The following is a 23,550-nucleotide window of genomic DNA, read 5'->3' on the forward strand; positions in this document are numbered from 1 at the left end:
TCGTGCACTAGAAGCAACGTGCAAGATTTAAGTGGCTCGCTGATAGGGATGCCAATACTAAATTCTTCCACACAGTCGCCTCTGCACAGAGAGGAACCAACCACATCACCACACTCAGCATCAATGGTGATATTACCTCGCATCGATCCCTTATTCCAGACTCACTGGTGAACTTTTTTGTAGATTTATATTCTGATTGCCAGCTAGTCCGCCCTTTCTTTGAAAGGGTTCATTTTCAGGTTATCCCTTCAGCTGCAGCTAGTCTCATCGAGCTCCCGTTCTCCAGTAGGGAAATTGAAAAAGCAGCCTTGGGTCTTCCTCTGGATGGTTTCAACGGGGAATTCTATCACCGATGCTGGCCCCTAATAAGAGATGACATTGCCTTTATGGTTCACACATTCTATCAACATGACATCAGATTTAGGAGCATTGGAGCTTCGTTTGTTGCCCTCATCCCTAAAAACGAAGGGGTAGAACTTCCATCTGACTTCCGGCCGATCAATCTCACCACTAGTGCCTACAAGGTGATTACGCGCTTCCTTGCCAATCGCCTTAGGGCAGTTCTCCCTATTGTCATTCGTCATGGCCAAAGTGCTTTTTATCAAGGGAAGGAACATATTAGATTCGGCCATGGCATGTCATGAGCTCATCCACTATTTTAAGGCTTTAAAGCTCCCTAGATTCATCCTCAAGCTTGATTTCGAGAAAACCTTTGACAGAGTTAATTGGAAGTTTTTGGACACTCCTGAGGAAAATGGGATTCGGGAAAAAATGGAGTTTCTAGATTCAAAACTGCATCTCCTTTGCGAGCTACTCCGTTCTTCTCAATGGGACGGTCTGTGGGTATTTTAAGGGATCCAGGGGAATCAGACAGGGAGGACCCTTTCCCATTTACTCTTCAATGTGGTAGTAGAATATCTATCCTCCTTGATCTATTTGGCCAAGAACTTGGGATGGCTCCTCCCCACGATGGACTGCACAACCTTTGATGTGTCGATCTTTCAATTTGCAGATGATACCAATTGTTTTGGGGTTGGTACTATGGATTAGATCAGGAAGCTACGTGCTGTATTGGGACTATTTGAATTGGCATTTGTCAAAACATTAAGGGCCTGTTAGTGCACAAGGTAAGTGAAATGTATTTCACTTATGCTGGGGAAAATGGGCCGAAACGTGTTAGTGCGCACCGTAAGTGATGGGGGAAAGTGAATACAGTTGTATTTTGCTTTCCCCCGTTTCAGGCATAAAACGATGGTAAGTGAAATCAGAGGGGTCAAGCTCTGATTTCACTTACCATCGCTCAAATACATCTCAAGCTCGAGCTGTCGGGGAGCAAGCTCTGTCGAATGAGGTTTCGGAGAAAAATTTCTCTCTCGCAACCTTCGGCTTCTCTTCTCTCTCGGCCTCCCTCTCCTCTCCCTCTCGACCTCCGTCGCAGAGGCTCGACCTCCCTCTCTTCTCCCTCTCGGCATACCGTCGGAGCGCCGCCTCCGTCGCTGTTGCCCGTAGGCCCGCCGCCTCCGCCGCCTTTGCCCATTGGCACGCCGCCTCCATCGCCGTTGCCCACAGGCCCGCTGCCTCTGTCGCCGTTGCCCGCTGGCCCATCGCCGGTCTCTCGCCGCTGAGGAAGACGATGGTTTAATTTTTCCTAAGTTAGGAAAAATTAAACTGTCGTAAAAATAATAATTTATATTTTTTATTTATAAAATAATTATTTTTATTTATTTAATATATTTATTTTATAATTACTATATTCAACTAGTGATTTAATAGTCATAATTAAAATATTTTTAAATTAAATATTTCATAAATTGTTTTGGTTTAATTATCCCATTGCTATAATTAATTAAACCAATGGTTTTAAATTTTGTGACAATATATTATTAATTAATAATACATAAAAATATATTATTTTATTGATAAATAAATATTTATTTATTATATTAATTTTTTGTTATTATATTAAATTAGTGGTTTTTAATCTTAAAACATATCTTATGTTATTAAAAAATAATTTATTTATTTATTATATTCACTTTTGTTATTTCTTATTTATTTCTTTATTTTTAATAATTTATTCTAGTCGCACGTACTCAGAGGGAGTCTACAGTACAATCTACAAGAACATCATATTATCGAGATGTTTTAGCAATTCAGATGTGGCAAAATTATTGACTATTATGTTTTAATGCCACTAAATATTTTTTTTGTTGTACTTTTGGATGAACAGATATAATTTTTTATATTAAAAAGGTGATTGAGTTATATTTGTATTATTTTTATTTTTATTATTACGATATTTGTGTAGTACGTTATGTAGTACGATATTTGTATAATTATTTCATATTTAGATATTAAAAAATTAAAATTTGATTACAATTTTAATAATATAAAAGTAAGCATTTGTTTAATTATTATATTTAATATATTTTATTTATTAACTAATATTAATTCAATTTTCTGATAGTCAAATATCTCAAAATATTTTATTTAATAAATAATCTATATACACTTTACACCACACTTTCTATTGTGCACACTAACACAAACAAGTACTTTACATTGCACTTTCTATTCCAAAACACTAACACAAACACGTACTTTACACTGCACTTTCTATTCCAAAACACTAACACAAACAAGTACTTTACACTGCACTTTCCATTGCACTCACTAACCCAAACAAGTACTTTACATTCCCTCTCACTTTCCCCAGGGAAAATACTTTTCATTTTATTCCACTTTCCCTCCGCACTTACATTGTGCACTAACGCCCCCTAAGGGAAAGTACTTTTCATTGTATTCCACTTTCCCTCCGCACTTACATTGTGCACTAATGCCCCCTAACTAGAAGAAAACCACTCTCCTAGGCTTTCACATCGACTCATCTGTGCTTCAGGGTATGGCTGACTATTTGGGGTGCTCATTGGGAAATTTGCCAGTTACATATCTGGGGCTCCCACTTTTTGACTCTTGGCCTTCGATGACGCTTTGGTCCCCCTTTATTGAGAAATTTGAAAAGAGACTAGCTACTTGGAAGGGCAAGCTTTTATCTACTGCAGGGTGACTCACTCTTCTCAAGTCTGTTTGGTAGGACTGCTAAATTACTTATTATCCTTCATGCACTGTTCTACCTTCGTTTGCTACAGGATTGATGCCATCCGTCGGTGTTTTCTCTGGAGAGGATCAGAGGTCAACTTCAGATATCATTTGGTGAGTTGGAAGGATATTTGCATGCCCCACAATCGGGGTGGTTTAGGCATCCGGCCTACGAAGGAGATGAATGATACTTGTTGGAATTGGCTACCTGTCTTTAATATTCACGTTTGCGCCTTCTCTAAAAGGTCGATCTTTTAGTGCAAATGGTTTTAATAATATTCTTATGCCCAAATGGATATGGAGCTTCAACGTCAAGCATAACAACCTATGGAGAGATATGGTTAGGTTCTACCTTCAATTTTCTGGTGCTTGGTGGAGGGGGGTGGCGTCACTCACCTCCTATCCCCGATATGGAAATCAATTCAAAAGCTCCTCCTAGTATTAAGAGATGCAACTTCTTTTCACACAGGCAATGGAAAGACCCTCCTCTTTTGGTCGAAGGAATGGTGCGGCCCCCGCCTCCTCTCCGAGGATTTCCCAGGGCTCTCTAGGGTGGCGAGGGATCTCTCCTGCTCGTGGCAAATTCTTGGAGAGACCGCTCATAGAGTCTCACGTTTCGCTGGGGATTAAATGATGAGGAAACTTTGGCTTTTTGCTCTCTCCTCTCCAGACTCAACAACATTACTTTCCGTGAGCATGCAGTTGATAAAATGACATGGAAGCCCAGTATTAATGGCCAATTCATAGTTGCATCTGCCCACTCTCATATCAGAAATCAAGATTACAACATGCATGATCTCAAGGCAAACTTGGCATGGAATATCTCAGCGCCTAGTAAAATCAAAATTTTCGTATGGACGGCCATCAACGACTCTCTCTGGGGATTCTAACTTGGCGTTGAACCACCTTTTGTTGCGCTCGATCCAAAGACCCCAAGGAATGAAAGTCGAGCATGCAGAGCATTATTTTTCCAAGACTAATCAAGTTATGTATTAGTTAATTAATAAGATGAAGCATAATATAATTAATCAAGGCATATACTATAAGATTGCTTATGATATTTGGACTTCACTAAAGGATATAATGTCACAAGAAAATAATATGTCTTGTGTTTATTTTTTGAGAAAGGGTGATTTTATTACAAGAAACAAAAAATTACAAAAACTCAAGGGAGCAAACCCTTAACAAGAATGGATTGGAGGGAAGCTCCCTGCTTAGCAAGAACATTAGTTACAAATTTGTCGGATCTCGGAATGTAAGTCCAAATACAGTCGTAGTGGAAAACAATATCCATAATCTCAAAGAAAACATCCTAATGGCACCATGGAGGGACGGAAGTGTGAGCACACCAACCAATCACCACCTTGGAATCCCCTTCAATGTGGAGAGGACCCCTATAGTGGTCGCAAAAGATGTAAAGTCCATTAAGGAGGCCATGGAGTTGCAGTCGTTGAATCAGAAGTACCGTCTGTGTTTATGATCTTTATACACAATGGTTTATGATTCAAAGAGGTGATAAAAGTGTTACGGAATATGCTGGTAAGTTTGAGGGTATTCATCAAGAATTATGAATATTAACCCTTTTGTTATTGGATGAAGCACAACTTGAAAGACAAAGGGAGGAAATCTATGTTATGAGATTTCTCCATGGCCTTGGACTAGAGTTTGAAGGCATAAGAACTCAAATCCTTGCAAGCGAAGAAAAATCAATTGTTGAGGTTGCACTCTGACATTTTGTTCCAACACATGATGCAACAATCTATTGGGTTTATGTCCTCTCAGTTAGGTAATTCAGCTTTTTATTCTCATCCAGCTTTTTCTTGGGTGATTAACTTGTGTTTTTTCACACATATATCAGGTGATTCTCGTCTTTTTTCATCATTACAAACATCTACTTCATTAAGAAATGTTACTCTAACTAATGGGTTTCAAATCTAAAGTTATAGGAGAAGGTCAAATTCAGCCTTCATCCTACTCTCTCCATAAAAAAATCAGCCTTCATCCTCCATCTCCTTGAGTTAGCTTACTAAACAATTACATTGCTTTGTAATTTTTTCTCCTGTGTTTTGTTTAGGATTTGAGAATGGGAAAGTTAATTGGTGGAGGGCATGAGCAAGGAGGGCTGTATTTTCTAGCTGCACATGACAATTCCTCATCTTTAGCATTCAAGACATTAGTTACACCAATGGATTGGCATGTTCAGCTGGGGCAGCCCTCCATAGAGAAGTTGCATTTGCTGGTTCCATCAATCAAGTCTATTATTATTTTGAATCTTGCCAGCTTGGCAAACACCATAGGAGTGTTTTTCCCAACAAGGAGTAGGGTAGCTCATCTATGTTTCAATTAGTCCATTCAAACATTTGGGGGCCATGTAGGGTACCTTCTGAAATTGGTTTTCAGTATTTTCTTACTTTCATTGATGACTTTTCGTTGTACTTGGGTATTTTCTTTTGAAGCAAAGGTCTGAAGTATTGTCTATCTTTCATCAACTTTATAATGAAATTCAGAGTCAATTTGATGTCTCTATTAAGTGATTATGCACTGATAATGCTCTAGAATACACGAGTGGAGCCTTTTCAGATTTTTGTACCACACTAGGTATTTTGCATGAATGGTGATGTTGCCTACCTCACAACAAAATGGGGTAGCTAATTTAAATATTGTCACCTACTTGGCACTGCACGAAGTATGATGTTTTATATGAAGGTTCCTAAACATTTTTGGGATGATGCAATTCTTACCTCATGTTATTTGATTAATTATATGCTCTCCACTTTCAAGAATAAAATTCCAACTAAAGTGTTATTTCCTTCTAGACCTCTGTTTTCTATACCACCTAAAGTGTTTGGTTGTCTATGTTTTGTTCACAACTTTGCATGTTGTCATAATAAGCTTTCACCTCGGTTTACAAAATGCATTTTCTTGGGACATTCTCATGGGATATTCTCATCTACAAAACGGGTATAAATGTCTTGATCAATCTCACAAGACATTTATCTCGGCAGATCTGACTTTCTTTGAGTCGGTACCCTTTTTTTCTTACCAATCTATGGAGACAAGTATTTTAGCCGATAGCCAATCACTCCACTTTTCTTGGACAACATAGAAGAAGACCGGCTTGTGGGATCTACTACTCTAGCAGCTCATCCCTCTCTTCATTTGATCCAGATAAGGGTCCATCTGAGGAGCCTCATGCTGCCCGCTAATATCTATCTACCTATTGTACTAAAGGAAAGGGTAAGGTCTTGCACTCAACATCCTACATCCAAATTTTTCTACTTCAATTTTCTTCCACACTTCCAGAAATTTGCATTTGCTATCTTATCTATTCCTCTCTGAAGAAATCATGTTGAGGGTTTGGCTAAACCTCATTGGAAAGCTGCCATGCAAGAAGCAATTTCTCTTATTTCAAGCAGTACTTGGATTCTATATAATCCACTTCCATGAGCTGATATTTTTAGTTGCAAATGGATGTTCACCACCAAACACCTTGCTAAAGCAAGGCTTGTGGCAAAGGGATATACACAAATATATGGGATTGGTTACTTTGAAACTCTCTCCTTTGACTATGTTGAGTTCTATTTGGATTCTATTATCTTCGGTCGTTAATTTGAGCTAGCAGGTTTATTAGTTGGATGTCAAGAAGGCGTCCCTCTACGGTGATTTATCTTCTAAAATGTATATGGAAAAACCACCTGGATTTCTTGTTCAGGAGAAAAAACATAATGTCAGTTACATAACACATTGTATGGTCTTCAACAAAGCCCTAGGGCTCAACTCTTTAGCTAATAAATTGGCAAAATTCGGAACTTCCCAACAATCTCTCATTGTTTGGGAAGGCTTCCCTCCTTTGTAATATGCCCTCTTGAGCTTTTGTCTTAATAAAAATCAGCATCATTAAAAAAAAAAAAGAAGCCCTAGAGCTTAGTTTGACAAATTTAACTCTATAATGTATGGTTTTTTATTTGTAAGATCAAGTTCTAATAGTTCTGTGTTTATTCTTAGAAGGAACTTGAGGATTATAACTTTGATTGTATATTTCAATGATAATGTTATATTAGGTGATGGCAGTCAAGGTATTTCAAAGGTCAAAAAATATATTGAACAACACTTTCAAAAGAAGGACCTGAACATCTTCAAATACTTCTTGTGATTTGAGGTGGCAAGAAGTAAAGCAGGTATTTTGTTATTCTAGAGAAATTATCTCATTGATTTATTGACTAAAATATACCTTCTAGGAGCCAAACCGGTGGCTACTCCTATTGAGGTAAACCATAACTTACATGACGAGGACAACCAACTGTTAAAGGACAAAACTTATTACAAGAAGCTAGTTGGGAAAATTATATATGCCATAGTTGCCAAACTAGACATTGCCTTTTCTATTGGACTATTGAGTCAATTTATGGAAAATCAAGGAAAGTTCATTTGGAGGTAGTCTACCAGATTCTTAAGTATTTGAAAGGTGCTCCTGGCAAGGGATTGATATATAAAAACATGGACATGTGCAACCTTCATCGTTGCGGCAATCTCACAGTGTGCACCTCTTGGCCCCTGTGTTGCTTTGAGAAGGAGACCTCGTGGCACCTATTTGTTGCATGCCCTTATTCATGGACTATTTGGATGAGTATCCTCAGCTGGTACGGTATCTAGCTTTGCTTGCCAGAGGACATTCTCTTGATTGGGTGTTTGCTTCTTTGGATCCTCCTCCCTAAATTGGGGAGGCTGATCATCTTTTCCTATTTTGCTTGCATCTCTTGGGGCATCTGGATTGAATGCAACAACTAGTGCTTTAATGCCAAGCATCTCCCTTGTGACCGAGTCACCTCCTCTATTATAGGCCGGGCTAATCATCTTTGCCTATGTTGCTTTCATCCCTTGGGGCATCTGGATTGAATGCAACAACTAGTGCTTTAACGCCAATCATCTCCCTTGTGACCAGGTCATCTCCTCTATTATAGGCCACATCTCTGCTTGGCTCCACTCCAGGGAGGAGTTCTCTACTTTATGTGGGCTCTTGCTCAGGGAAAATTGGAGCACCATTGCCAAGTTGGGAGTCCCGTTGAAGTCTCCAGTGATGCAGGAATGGCGACCCCCTGATCTGGGCTACATCAAGATGAATTTTGATGGCAGCTCCCTCGGCAACCCTGGTTTGGCCGTTCATGGTGGGGCCTTCCATGACTCGGACAATACCTAGCTTTTGTCCTATTCTGGTCCCATGGGCATCGCGGACTCCACTGTTGCTGAGCTTCAAACCCTTCTCAGAGGCCTCATCATCTTTCGTGAGCATTTCTCTGGGCCGCTCCACATTGAGGGAGACTCTACAGTGATCATCGGATGGTTCTCCTCTCCCTCTCCCCCGCCATGGCGCCACTGGGATGTTTACGACTCCATTTTGGACATTCTCCCTAATATTACCTGTATTTGGTCTCATGTTTCTTGATCTTCAAATTTTGTTACTGACGGTTGTGCTAAGCAAGGGGACCTCCCTCCTTGCTCCTCTTGTAATGGGGAGGCTGCCTAATCTTGTTTCTATTTCTGGTTTAATGAATTCATCTCTTTCTTAAAAAAAAAAAAAAAGCATGGGCATGTGAATGTTACTGGGTCCGCTAATGCTGATTATGCAGTTCAAAACTTTACCGTAGATCTACAAGTGGTTTTTATACATTTGTAGAGGAAATCTTGCATCGTAGAAGAGCAAGAAGCAAACGTGGTTGCCCAATCTAATGCTAAAGCTGAATACAAAGCTATGGCTCATAAAATATGTGAGATGATGTGGGTGAAATCTATACTTGGAGAGTTTAGCTTTTAGATTAAAGATCCAATGCCCATGGCATGTGACAAACAAGCGGATATCTACATTGTTAGTAATTCGGTCTTCCATGAATGCACCAAAAACATTGAAGTAGATTGTCATTTTCTTAGAGATGTAGTTATGCAAAGCCTAATCTCCACTCATTTGAGATCTTTAGAGCAGTTCAGAGATAGTTTCTGTAAAGCTCTATTTATGAAAGTTTTTGCTGATTTTTGTAAGAAGTTGGGAATATTTGATATTTATACTCCAGTTTGAGGGGGAGTCTGAGAAAGTTAGTGTTGGTCTAGTAGAGTAATTTATTTGTATTTTATACTTAAGTTTATGAGACACCTCTTAAGTGAGGGTATAATGGTCATGGTAATACAATTGTAACTGTAATGAGATAAGAAGAATAAAAGGTCTTGATGTGGGAGAGAGGGTTAACTTCGTTTTTTTTCCCTTCTCTTCTCCACTTCCATGAACTCACTTCTCTCCTCTTCAGCCCTAGCCTCTGTGCTCACCTCTTTTCTTCATTCATTCTTTAGAGTGAAATCCTCTTGATTTTCGTCATTACAAGAACGACACAAATAAAATAAGAAAACAAAAATGTACCTTATTATGGAGGCCTGCAAGGGAGAAAGTGTCTGTCAATAAGTCTCTGTTCTTTCTTCTGAAACAGTCTTAAAAAAATTATTATGTTAGATATTGTTTAGCTACTTAAATGGCATAAGATCTCAATATGATTTTTAGGATGTTGATTCTGTTGCTTCAGTGATGAGGGAGTCCACTGGGGAGTACAAAACGGCCTTCATCTTTCTAGAAGTACAGTCGTGTATTTCAAGCACAATGATATGGAGTCACTGCAGAATACTTTAGAGAAAGTTACACGGCAAAACCCAAGAGCTAAAAAGGTTCGACGCTACATTGTGGTTGAAGCTGTATACCAGGTATTTATTATGATTGCTTCTGTTTCACATTAAGTATTTGCTGTAATTTCAAATTCGGTAGTTACTTATTTTTGAAGTTTTATCAAATTATAAATCTCAGGCATTCTAAAGAATGCACTGTGTTTGGTGTGCAGAATTCTGGTCAAATTGCTCCATTGGATGTCATCATCAATTTGAAAGAGAAGTATCGCTTCCGAGTTGTTTTAGATGAAAGTAACTCATTTGGTGTGCTTGGGAAGACTGGAAGAGGTCTTTCTGAATATTATGGTGTGCCGGTATGCCTTTCAGGTCTGTTTGCTTGATTGGTTAGTTATTATTTGTTTATATTTCTAATGGCTAGGGAAATATGTCTCTGGCAGGTTGACAAGATTGATATTATAACTGCTGCTATGGGACATGCTTTGGCTACTGATGGTGGATTTTGCACTGGAAGCATTAGGGTAGTCGACCATCAGGTTTACTTAACATCTCTCTGTTTTGCTGTCTGATACATAGATTTCTGAAATTTCACTAGCTATAGTATTTACCGGGGAGTTTGGTCAATGGATGATAGCATTTTTCTTATTACGAATTGCTTGACATTAGCTTCTTCTCGTATTTCCTGTCTATAGTATTTTCTTTGTGGTTGAATTTAAGCTCTATTAATTTTTTGTTTCAGCGTCTTAGTAGCTCTGGCTATGTCTTTTCTGCCTCACTTCCTCCATATCTTGCTAGTGCTGCAATTACTGCCATTGATATGTTGGACGAGAACCCAAATCTGCTCAGAAAGCTTAAGGAGAATCTTGCCATTCTGTGGAAAGGTTTTGTTTTAATCTGCTCTTTGCCTTTTCCTGCATGTCATCAAACTGTCTATTTGTGTCTATGTTGATATGTATTCAGGAGAATATATACTTTTGGAATTGAGAGAAGGCAAAACAGTAATCCAAAAATCATACTTTTTTACTTTAGGTTCACTGGAGTTGAGTTAATTTAGGAAGGTTTGACTGAGAAAACAATCTATTCAAACTCATGCTGTTAAGTGAGTGTATTCTTACTAGCCATTCTGACATTGGTCTTGGTTCCAAAATAGGTGATTTTTGGCTGTTGACCAATCCAAATGAAAAAAGTTCCTTGATATTCTCGTCTTCTTTTTCTGTTGGAATCATCATATTATGAACCTAAGATATTATGTTGGAAACATTTTGTAATTAAATTAGTGGTGAAGCTACAGTTCTGCATGGTCCAGTTCCAGCAGCTTGGACAGCTCAGGATCAACATTATTAGTGTGTTTTGACTCAAGACATTTTTTGGGCTGCTTCGAGCTTCATAAAAGTCTGCACTAAGAAAATATATGGTATCTAACAGAATACTAATAGTTTCTTTTAGAAAGTACAGAATAATAACAGTTATTAGGAAAAGCATTAAATGATTCATGAACTTTTAATTTATTATTGTTTTCTCTGAAGTTTTCTCTCTTGTTATTTAGAATTGTTTATAATTCTTTATCTGTATCATCTAAATTTGTTATATAGTACATGGCTCAATTGTGGAAGAAAATAGTCATCTAAAAAAATGGAAGACATATAAAAGAAGGAAGAAGAAAAAGAAAGAAGAAGACTGTAAGTACAACTGTTTTTATTTTTGGATAGTCACGATTTCAGTAAAGTACTCTACCTTAGTACTTCCTATCTAGGTTTAGTCAGCATATTGTCACTCTAGTAGTTTCCTAGTTTGTCTACAATCCAATTAGGAGGTTTTTTTTTTTAGGGAAGTCGTTGATTAATAAGTCTTCTTTATTAAATTCAGTTTAGGAAGTTTCGAAATTAGTAAGTTCATTGCTAGTAGTTTCCATCTAAATTAGTTGTTGAATCCTTTCTCAGCATATACACACCTTTTCAAAATAAAAAAATAAAATAATCCTTTCTCAGAAGCTGATTTCACTATAGAAAGTCACAGTTCCATTGTAAGTCAGATGTTTACTCTTAGGACAATTTTACTATGATGATGTCACTTATTTTGGCAAGTCTTTGGATATTTTAAAGTCTAAAAATAGGTGAATCTTCTGTAACTTCTAACAAGTTTTGAAGATTAATATAATTTTTCTTTTTGGTTGCTGATGCACCATTGTTTCTCTTTCCTTTTGTTGAGAATAGTTTTAAACTTTTTCTCTTGTACAAACTACTGTATTGGATGTTTTAAAGTCTTAACTTCCAATTTTTTTTGAAGATTAATATAATTTTTTCTTTTTGGTTGCTGGAGCACAATATAGCTTCTTAGTAACTTTTTTCTTGTACGAAGTACTGCTAGTTATGGAAATAATACCTGAAATTTCAAGGTTTTTTATTTGAACTTTGAAAACCGGGTATTCCTTAAGAGTTGATAAGCTGGTAGCTGGGTTACTCAATACTCCTGCCTTGTTCCTCAGCTTGATTTTTGTAATTTGACAGCATTAATTTGCCATAAGCTTACAGAATATAGCTTTTGTGATTGAGCTAAAGCCTAGAGCTGGACTTAACATGGACTCAGAGAAGCTTGAGCTAGATCTATATTTGGTGGAGCTGGGTTAGCGCATAAGCTGCTTGGCTTCTGAACTGCCCTGATCTGAATTTTTCACAACGTTATTGTCAGTTGTAAGGGAGAGAAGAATACATTCTCCTTCGAAAACAAAGCCCAGCATCTCCCCATGAAATTATTCATCAAGAAGGCGTTTATATAAGGAAATTACTTTTTTTTTCAGCTAAAAGATAATCTCGGCCTCTGTGTTTGTGAGCTGATGTAATGATTAGCTACTTATTTATCTTACTTGATCTACCTTTGCTTGCCTAATATCTTAACTGAGGAAAATTGCAGGTTTAACTGACGTGCCTGGCCTCTCTATTGCAAGCAATCCACTTTCTCCAATTATCTTCCTCCAACTCAAGAAATCCACTGGATCCTTCAAGAGCGACTTGAATCTTCTTGAAGAAATTACTTGTCGTGTAAGACATCCAATGTTTAGTGGATAAATACCTTTCTACCATGTCAGTGGCATGATTCTCTTATGTTTACTCGTATGCAGGTTTTGAAGGAAGATTCTGTCTTCCTGGTGGCTTCCAAAAAATCCGTCTTAGACAAGTGCAGGCTTCCGGCTGGTATCCGCATGTTTGTTTCTTCTGCTCATTCAGAGTCTGATCTGCTTAAGGCTTCTGAGGCATTGAAAAGAGTTGCAGCTTCAGTGCTGTCAGATCACATGTAGCATATTGTCTTTAGGTATGTTTTAGATGTGTTCATCCATAGGATCTTCCTGCAAACAAATGGAGGGACCTCAGTGTTTGGATTTGTATTATTTGGTTCTACTTATTCCCTTTCAATTCCTTTAAGCCTTTTAAGAATATGCATACAGTAGTTTGTCGACTTTTTTTTATGGAATATTGTCTACATGTGGTTTTCTCTTCTTGTTTTTTTTCATCTACCAAACGTTTTTCCTCGCCAAATAAACAAAACTATATGATGGTCAAATTCTTATTTTATTTTCTTTTCTAGGGTTCCAAACAAACCCTAAAGAAAAGTACTTGTGTTTCATCCTCATATGTTTCTACATTGAATTTACTTTGTTATCAATTTATTGCAACTCAATTCTGGCTTTCTGCAATTCATATGCTCTTAAATGTAAAATTTTAGCTTCACTAACAGGATACAGCAAATAACTGTAGGTTAATTTTGTAGCAGTTGCTATAATCTTTTATAATATCAGCCATGTAGTTTAGTAATGAATAAAATTGAATCGGCCTATTTCACTCTCAATTTCTGACATTGTATCTGTTATATCTTGTTTGTGGAACCATGTCATCGGGGAAATTCTTTTGTTAATAAATTAGCTAAAACTTGGACCTCCAATCTCTCACTGTTTGGGACCTCTCTCCAATCTCTCACGGGACATCTCGTCCACTTAATGTAATTCTCTCTTGTAAATACAGTTTTCAGCACTATTTCAATATATATATATTAATCGGGAGAAATCTGTGCCCCCAATTTCGTTTTCCCAGATTTTCTCTTGCTTCTTCTCACTCTACGTTCATTTACAGCAACTCACCTGGAAATCGGTGGATTTATCTAGGGGTTTCATGTGAACCAATGAATCAAGGAAGAAGCGTGGAATCGGCATGGAATTAATTGATATCCCACCTGCAAGTGATGGAAATCGGCGGATTTATCTAGGGCTTCGTGTGAACCAATGAATCAACCATCGGAAGAAGCGTGGAATTGGCATGAAATTGATTGATACGAGCCATTTTTTAACACCTCCGACTAGGAATAGGAGCTGGTTGGAGTCTGTACCGTTCACTCAGGCTCCACCGCCCAAAACTCGGGTAGGAGAATCAACAAAATCCTCGATTCCTCCCTCCGGCTCCGAAAAAAATCACCTTATTCAACGCCTTACACACTCGGAAACGTGAATGTTTTATCCTGATCGGTAGAGCCCACGACCTCTGGACAATCTTCGTAGAAGAAGTTCGAGCCAAAATCTCCAAACTCGTCCGGGAAGACGCAGAGATTCGGTGTTAGATCTTCCAGAGGCCAGAAAATGTGGGTTTGGTGCAGCAACGTGAGGGAACTAGGGTTGTGAAGCCAGTCAAGAATGGTGAGATCTATGATGCCAGGAGGTCAAAGAAGAACCTCCCTCTCCATTGTTGTGGACAGAAAGGCGCTATGCAATGATGTCAATCTTAACATGTGTAATACAAATTTGCCTCTAATGAGGTTGATATTACAATTTCAAATCTTAATAAATAAATACACTTAGCATGGGTGATCCTACCACCACTTGATAGAAGACTAGGGTTATAAGGGGAAAAGAGAGCACGTTTAGAGCTCTCCCCCTCATTTTATTACTTATAGATGAGAAGGTTGGAAGCCCCAATATATGAAAGAAAAAAAGAACTCAAACTTTTACATAATTATAGTCTATGCCACTTATTCACTTAATTATATAAAATGTCAATCACAAATCATTAACACTCCCCCTCAAGTTGGTTAAAAAAATCAAATATTCCCAATTTGGGACACAATAATAGCCTTCGTAATTATCTTAGCTAGTGATGAACATCCAATCCATTCTTGCTCAATTTACTGTAGTGGGTTTTCTCACAGCTTGCCCCAATCTGGGTGCATTACACCAAGGGAAACTATTACAGGCTTACATCAAGTTAGCTTTTAGCTGCCCACAGTCAAGTTGCTTTTCCGCAGTAGAGGTTATCACTGAAATTTGTGCACAACTATTGATGACTTACTTGACTGAATATGCTTTTGCAGCTCATGTTGCTGGTCTCTATTATGAGATCCACAATACTGAAAGTAGACACCAGGTGCCAATGATTTCACGCCAACTATTGTCAGTACCAATTGAACTTGATCTGGGTCCAAGTCTTGGAGTTGCTGGTGTGCCAAAAATCGGATATATATACACAACATTAGTCAGGGCTGTAACCAGTACTGCCACGACTGCTTGTGGAGTTGAAGAGGATACACATAGTGATCCAAGAGCAACAATTTATGCACAGAAAAGTGAGGGTACACTGGAAAAACTTGGGTAGATAGTAGTACTTATGAATGTTTGGATTTCACAAATCAAAGTTGTGTCTCAAATTAAAACAACCAACCATTGGTATGTAGGGTGTATGATGCTGCCACCCAGTTTCATGACATGCCTGTCAAGGCACTTACGATAATACTAGCAGAGTTTTTGACCAAATCTCACAGAGGAATTTAATTTATTGGCACGAATGATGTGGGGACACTGTCTTCATGGTTGTCTTGCAGATATGGTGCGTTTATTCTTACATGGGGCTCAACAGATTCTGGTGGAACGTCTTCTTCGCCAGTTACGGTCTTGCCAAAAGGGAGCAGGTGATAGTTCAAATTGTTGTTTGGTTGCTTGACTGTGTGGTGGGTTGCAGTTGCGAGTCAAGCTGGTCGTGGAATTTTGTTTTTGCTTTTCTACCAGAACATTCGGCCAATGGGGGAGAACCAGAGGAGGATTTCAGATACCACAATCTCTTCGTCTGGGGTGTCACGTGGCAGTGCTTACACAGCTAGTGTCGTCCAGTGGGTTGAGCCACAGATGCTACTTGTGGAGACGTAGCGATGTTTTGACATGCATCCCTACCTTTGAGCTTGAGGACAAACTCTTTTTCCAGGAGGGGTGTAATGTTATGACCTCAATAGCAGGTCGAGTCATGCAGAGACGCAGTGGCTTAGTCAATTAGTATTAAGTTAATTATTTTTCTTTAATTTAATTTTACTTCCTTTTTATTTTAGTTGAAGAGTTAATATGCTACAGAGGCATTATTATAATTTTATCTTGAACTTTGTTAACGTCTACCCTTCTTAAAGGGTGAAAGAAATGAGACAGGGCAAGTCTTGATTTAGAGTAAACAAGGGATTTGGGGTTCTCCGCAATGAGCTCTAGGGTGTGCGTTATCCTAAATGAACCTAAGGATGTGTGTTCTCCTCAAAGAACCTAGGGTTTCAAGTTCCCCTTCGAGCTTGATTATCTCCTCTTCCTCCTTCTTCCCTCTCAAATCGCTATGTGAGATTAGAGACCGTAACAAATTTGTCTCTAGTGGCATTTATATAAAAGTTTTTTATTTTTCGTCTTTATTCCATCCTATTTAGGGTGAAGGGCCTTGATGTAATTATCACTTTTACACATATAAATAAAGTTTAAGGGGAAGGATTAGAGCTATGCTCTCTCAATCCTAATCCTCTTATTCCCCAACATCGACTACTCTTCTGTCAAGCAAGTCGTCCATCTTTCGTCTCTCTTTCTATCTTCTTTCTTCTCTATTTTCCCTCTCTTTTCCTATCTCTTCTTCTTCTTCTTCTTCGTTTCTTCTTGTTGTTGATTTTCAAGACTTCATGGATTTAGCTCATGGAAAAAAAGGGAGAGAGACCCATTGGGAGAAAACTAACTTGATGTCCTAACCCTCTCCCTAAAGCTCTATTTATAGATTAATAAAACTATTGTATTACAATAATACCCTAAACTTAGGATTTAGGGTTTAGGGTTTTAATCCTTGAACTTTTGCCTAATAACATCAATACCATCTCTATGAGATGACCCTTTATGTACCATCCTGCCATCATTATATGTGGGCCTATGGGCATTCTCCTTGATCTGTGGGCCTTGAACCCGTCTTCTATATCTCTTGGATGCATGGGTCTTCCTTGGTCTTATAGGCTTGGGCCCCATCTTCTAACACACTTGAATATGTGGACCTTCCTTGGTCGTGTGGGCTTGGACCCTATCTTCCAACACTTCTCTTTCATTACCTCGACTTAATCTAATCATCATGTGATCCTAAATCCAACATAGATGATGACAAATTGTTCAACCTAAAGCAAATGAAGAAATCATTTCAAAGAATTTCCTCAAGCATGTGAATCAAAAATTATGATTAAGTGCTTGGATTATATGAAGACTCATATATATGAAGTTTTCAAAGTCTCTCTTAGTGCCTCAACATACTACACTAAAGTAGATGAAGATGAAGATAAATAAGCAGATAATGTGCGATATGTGCTTTTGGGTCCTGGTCATGTGTTGTCGAAACTTGTGGTGACAAACCTCTACACATTCATCCACCTTTACATTTCTGGGAAACACTATTTGATAATGAAGAGTTGGCTAGGGTCGGTCAATTTGGTTCTTTCTCATCAACAAGATGACTGATTTCTCAATCAATTCAACCAACTTGAAGATATTGATACCATGGGGGGGGGGGGGGGGGGGGGGGGGGGGGGTGTGGGGAGAGAGGGGGGGTTAACCTACATGAAGTGAGATGAATTACTCCCGCATTATTTAGTTCATTAGATTAAGGGGTTAGTGTACATTGAATTACACTTCAAGTGAATCACATCAATTCATTCACTCAGGCAAAAAATGGGTAATTTGGATTCTGACTTGTTTTGTGAATATTGTAGGTGTGTAATTGGAGATGGTTTTATATAGGTGTGATTGAAAATAGGTTATGATTGAAGATAATGATATATTTTTGTGTTATGACATTTAGGAAGAAACATGAATTATTGTTGTAGTCGTCATTATGGTTGTGGTGATTGTATTTGTAGGTTTCCATGGAAGACAAAAATAGGAATACAAAAATGATTTTATTGACATGTCTTATTTACATGATGGGAATGTACTATCTCAACCATAGGTATAGACGTGAGGTTGAGGTCCGATTAGTAGGTGAAAATTTGGATGAAGATAGTGATGATAGCGATGATCTTGGGGATGAATGCAACCTATCAACAACAATGCAGAGGCGTCGTGCTTTAGAATCCACTAGAGCTGCACAATTTCGAGATGCCATAGCAACTAGCATGTGGAGTGATTATTAGTGGTTGTACTTTATTGCATTTGAACATGTATGTTGTCGTTCGTATCTACTAAACTAGTAAGTTGATGATATTAAACGCACAAACTCGTTGTTAAAAATAATTTACTTTAATTATATTCGTAGTTGTCATTTTATACCTTTTTGTCACGTGCTTTAATTTTATTTATTAAGTATTTTTATACTACATATTATGCTATTACAAAATAATTTATTTATTAATTATATTAATTTATGTTATTTTAAAGTATTTTATGTACTTTAAATAATTTATTCTAGTTACACGTAATTAGTATATTAATTTATAATAAATTGTAATCATTAATTGGTTTAATTATGCAATTGCTATAATTAATTAAACAATTAGTTTTATTTATTATATTCCCTTATGTTATTTTTTTATTTTTATTAATTTTATATAATTTATTCTAGTCACACGTAATTAGTATATTAATTTATAATGAATTGTAATCATTAATTGGTTAATTATCCAATTTCTATAATTAATTAAACCATTAGGTTTATTTATTATATTCCCTTATTTCATTTTTTAATTTTTTTATTAATTTTATATAATTTATTCATGTCACACGTAATTATTGTTTTAATTTATAATAAACTATAATCATTAATTGGTTTAATTATCCAAATTTTATAATTAATTAAAACATTAGGTTTATTTATTATATTCCCTTATGTTATTTTTTAATTTTTTTATTAATTTTATATAATTTATTGTAGTCACACGTAATTATTGTTTTAATTTATAATAAATTATAATCATAAAAGATTACTCATTCTCTTCTTTATTTAGAAAAGGACACTTGAATCTGTTTGCCAGGCAGTAACACTGAAATCTGTTTTCCAGGGCTACTTCAACTGGCCTGGACTAACACCCAAACATGAGTTGAAGTGGAACCAATTCATCTCACTTCAATTCAGTTTCCACTTCATTGCGGACTAACCCCCCCCCCCCCCCCCCCCCTAAGGGGGGGGTTAGTCGACAAACTGGAAATTTGATCTTCATCTTCATCTTCATCTTATGCATCTACATGATCTTCATCTTCGAAATGGGTGTTAGTGTGGACAAGTTCATCTTCGAAATCTTTGAAATAGGGTGTTAGTGTGGACAAGTTCAACTTCATCTTCATCTTTGAAATTTAAAACCATTGATTTTATTAATTATAAAAATAAGTTAATTAAACCAAGTGTTTGAGTTAACAATATTTTAATTACCACTATTAAATCACTAATACAATAGAGTAAATAAAAAATAAATATGATTAATGAATAAAAAAGTATTATATTAATAACATAAGATAGATTTTTTACATGGTATTAATTAGTAATATATTTTGACAAAATTAAAAGTAATTAATTAATCAAATGCATACTTTAATTATATTTTATTTACCAGAGACTTAAATATGAAGTTTAATATAGTAATAAAATTGAACAAAAATAATAAATAAATACATATACAACTTTATTAATAAACTAAAAAAAAGATTATTCTAATGATGAGTTCGTGCCTTTAATATTAAAATCATCAAGTTACAAGTTTAGTACATATAAACGACGCATGTTCAAAAGTAATAAGATACAACCATCATTTATCGTTCCACATGGAAGTCGATATGGCATCTCGAAATTGTTCGGCTCTTGTGAATTCTACTGCACTCTACCTCCGAAAGCATGTTACTTGGCTACCCACATCCTCAAGACCATCGCAATCGTCGTTGTCTTTATACATTTTATATAAAATTGGATATGAATTCTACATAAAATTAGGCATAACCTATATATATAATACACGTATAAGATTGGGCATAACCTCTTCTTAAAATTGAGCATAATATATGTATATAATACCTGTATAAAATTCGGCATGACCTCTACTTAAAATTGGGCATAATCAATATGCATAATACCTGCATAAACACTCCATAAACACTCCATAAACACTCCATAAAATTGTCTATACATTCCATAAACACTCCATGAAATTGTTTATATACACTCTATAAAATAGTCTAAACACTCCATACACTGCATAACATTATAAATAAACTCTATACAATAATCGAACACAACAAAATTAAATGAAATATCACTATCAATTTACAATCGCCCAAATAAAAACTATAAATCCATTATAAATTTACAAACTATAATTGTTTCTCTTCATGCTAGTTGTTCCTCGCCCATTTCCCCTTATGAACTGATCTCCAAATCTTCCCCTTGATTGATCTTTCTCAGGCAACTCCTTCAATACTACAATTGTTACATCATCCGCATTGCCCTAACATGCAAGTAAGAACATCCAGAATAAATCCGTGATTATGGTAAAAAAAAAAAGGGCCAATTCTTTATTAGTTTACTTTTAACAATCTAAAAATTCTGAATAGGGATATAAATATTGCCCTGATGAGACATTCTCAAGCATGCCTCCGGACTCAAAAGTCTCCTACTCCAAAAAAATAAGATTGAAAAACAAAATCTTAGAACAATGGTTGAAATGGCATTGGTCAACAAGTTCTCAACAATATCAAAAGCAGGATATATCAATCACAAGTAGTTGTCTATAAGGCAAATCAAATACAACACTAAATTAATAAAAAAAATAGAGTTTAGACTAACCTTATGAAATTTGAGAAAAATCAAAGCCGAAGGGTTAAATCGAAACCACAAAAAAATGAAAATACCATGTGGTGGATATGTATAACACCCGAATCTCCTCACCACATGGCAAAAACATTCCATAGCACTTCAAAAATCCTCAACAACATTCTAAAACATTTCAAAATTAATTAAACTATTTTCACTACTGCATATGCACTAAATAATGAGAAAACACACACATCAAGTCCAAATTCACCGAACACCCCTGGTAGAGCCCCATATAACTTCACAGCCACTACGAACTGTACCTCGTCAGTGATGAGGGTTGGGTTTCGTTGGCTAATAGACGCCCGTGTAGGCGACTCAGCCTTGTTTGAATTGGAGTAAAAAACCCCTAACAAACCTAAACCATAAACCATCAAACCCTAAAGTCAAACCTTATCACCTACTAAACTCTAAACCCTAAACACTAATTCCATAACACAATATCCTAAACCTTAGAAGCCCTAAACCCTAAACCCTACACCATAATTCCAGGCCCTAAACCCAAAAAACCCTAGAGCTTAAAAACACAAAACCCCCCAAAACCTTAAAAACCTATCACCTACTAAACTCTAAACCCTAAACACTAATTCCAGAACTTAATACCTTAAAAGCCCTAAACCCTAAACCCTCAACCCTACATCCTAATTCCATACCCTATACCCAAAAAACCCTAGAGCTTAAAAACACAAAACCCCCAAAACCTTAAAAACCCTAAACCCCCTAAACCTTAAAAACCATAATCCTTAAAACACCCTAAACCCTTAACCATAAACCCTTAACCCTAATTACAAGACCCTTAAATACCGAGCACCAAACCCTAAAAATAATCCCTAACACGAATCAAGAATTTAGACCCTAAACCGTAACCCTAAATCCCACAATTATGCACAAATAACCCCCAATTAGGCACTGAAAATAAATTTAAATCAAATAAAACACTAATTTAATAAAAAAATTAGGGTTTAGACATACCTTCTGAAATTTGGGGAAAACCGAAGCCGAAGGGTGAAATCGAAGCCTAATCGAAGTAGATATTAAGCAATCGATGCCCAAATGTCCAAAATAGAAGAAAATCGAAATGGAAATGGGGAAATCGAACGAAATCGGAAGGTATTTTTGGGAGAAAGGAGATTATCCAGAGAGAGAAGGGAGTGGGAGGCCGAAAGAGAGAAGAGAGGGAGAAGACAGAGAAGAAAGGAAGGTCGGGAGGGAATAGAGAGAGAGAAGTGAGAGAGAGCGAGTCCGAGAGAAGAGAGGGAGTCACGAAGACGAGAGAGGGGGTGCACGAGAGGGCTAGGCCGAGAGAAGACCGAGAGATGAGGTCGGAGACAAGAGAGAACTGAGACGGTGGCCGGAGACGAAGGACGAGATCGATTTTGGTGGCAGCGATGTTGGGGGCGCAAGGAGACGAGAGAGGGAGTGCAGGAGAGAGGAAGAAAAAATGACAAATGACGACGCGCGATGGGGGGGTGCGAGGAGAGAGAGGGAAAAATGCGAACGTCACCCGTCCTTCAATTCAAAGAAGATAACAAAGGGCCTTCTTCCACATGATCGAAATTAAACCGTGGAGATGAAGGACCCTTTCTTCCCCTGCATCGAGATGAAGCTTCATCTGCGCTCCACTAAAGACTTCAAGTGTTGAAGGGCGTTACGCGGTTGAAGATCATCTCGTCCTTACGCGGTTGAAGATCATCCCCCCCCCCCCCGAAGTAATACTTAATCCATGCTCAAAGCTTTATACCCACCAATTTAAAGAACAAGATGAAGGGAGGAAAAAGAAAGTAGTGAAAATAAATGACAAATCCACCAGCCTAAGAGCAACAAGGAAAGAACCAGGCTCTATTGCCACTAGAACCCAGACAATCAGAAACTCCTACGACAGAAATAGAACCATTACAGGGCACATTCTTCTTTAACTTTGGTTTTTCTTTTTTTCTTGAATAAAAAAATTGTAATTAATAACCCAGGAAAAAAAATCAACATATACCTGTTTAAACTCATCTTTGATCTGTAAACAGATTCATCACCAGAACCCACTCTTCCAGATGGCACTGATGTAAAGAAGGGTGAATCACCCAATATGCATCCATCCAGCGTCCAAGCAGGTGGTCTCAAAAAGATTTGAAGACCGTGCAAACTGGGGTAGTTTTGAGCTGCATAATATGATCAACTCTTTGAGCTGCATTTTAGCTCGAACAAGAGCTTCCACAACACGAGTTTGTCCCTGAAAGTGAAGAACAGCTAAACAACTGCAGAATAGTCTCAGGAACACGAGATTAAAAATAAAAGCAATGAGTATATGACCACTGTATATGGTACAAACTCTATTCGTACAAAGAGTATGGAAGGAGGGTCAACAACGGGGATGACTCACCAGTAAAACCCTATTTTTCCTAGCTGGTGCTGGAGCAATAAGGCCTGGCATGTCAATTATTGTAAGATTTGGACAGTATTTATAATCTATCCTAATGCTTTGCAGAAAACTGACAAGTTTCACGTTCAAGCCTCATGTTTTCAGCTTCAATGAAACCCTGCAGTCAACAATAGATAAATACCTTGAATCTGTGCATCCATTCGTAGAACTGGAGGCCGTTTTAACAGCACTGAGCCATTCATTCAGAACTGCTCCGGCTCTTGTCATTCGGGGTAAGCTGGTAAAGAGAAATGGACCCGCTGATGTGGAGAT

General features: G+C 37.3%; 1 protein-coding gene across 3 annotated transcripts in view; it reads left to right on the top strand.

Moving 5' to 3' along the window:
• LOC137949922 (long chain base biosynthesis protein 1b-like) overlaps positions 1–13,266 on the top strand; it is a 51,441-nt gene extending 38,175 nt beyond the window's left edge. For all 3 annotated transcript variants that reach the window (XM_068796168.1, XM_068796169.1, XM_068796167.1), the window contains exons 8-13: positions 9,666–9,840; positions 9,975–10,115; positions 10,200–10,295; positions 10,499–10,640; positions 12,670–12,797; positions 12,878–13,266. In XM_068796168.1, the coding sequence (XP_068652269.1) occupies positions 9,666–9,840; positions 9,975–10,115; positions 10,200–10,295; positions 10,499–10,640; positions 12,670–12,797; positions 12,878–13,054 (859 nt within the window). In that variant the 3' untranslated portion in view covers positions 13,055–13,266. The remainder of the gene's footprint in view (positions 1–9,665; positions 9,841–9,974; positions 10,116–10,199; positions 10,296–10,498; positions 10,641–12,669; positions 12,798–12,877) is intronic.
• The last annotated feature ends 10,284 nt before the right edge of the window (positions 13,267–23,550 follow it).

The sequence above is a fragment of the Aristolochia californica genome, unplaced genomic scaffold, assembly GCF_029961685.1.
Source record: "Aristolochia californica isolate CCGP_79_NKW_82.1479 unplaced genomic scaffold, dmAriCali1.0.hap1 SCAF_14, whole genome shotgun sequence".
Classification (NCBI taxonomy): domain Eukaryota; kingdom Viridiplantae; phylum Streptophyta; class Magnoliopsida; order Piperales; family Aristolochiaceae; genus Aristolochia; species Aristolochia californica.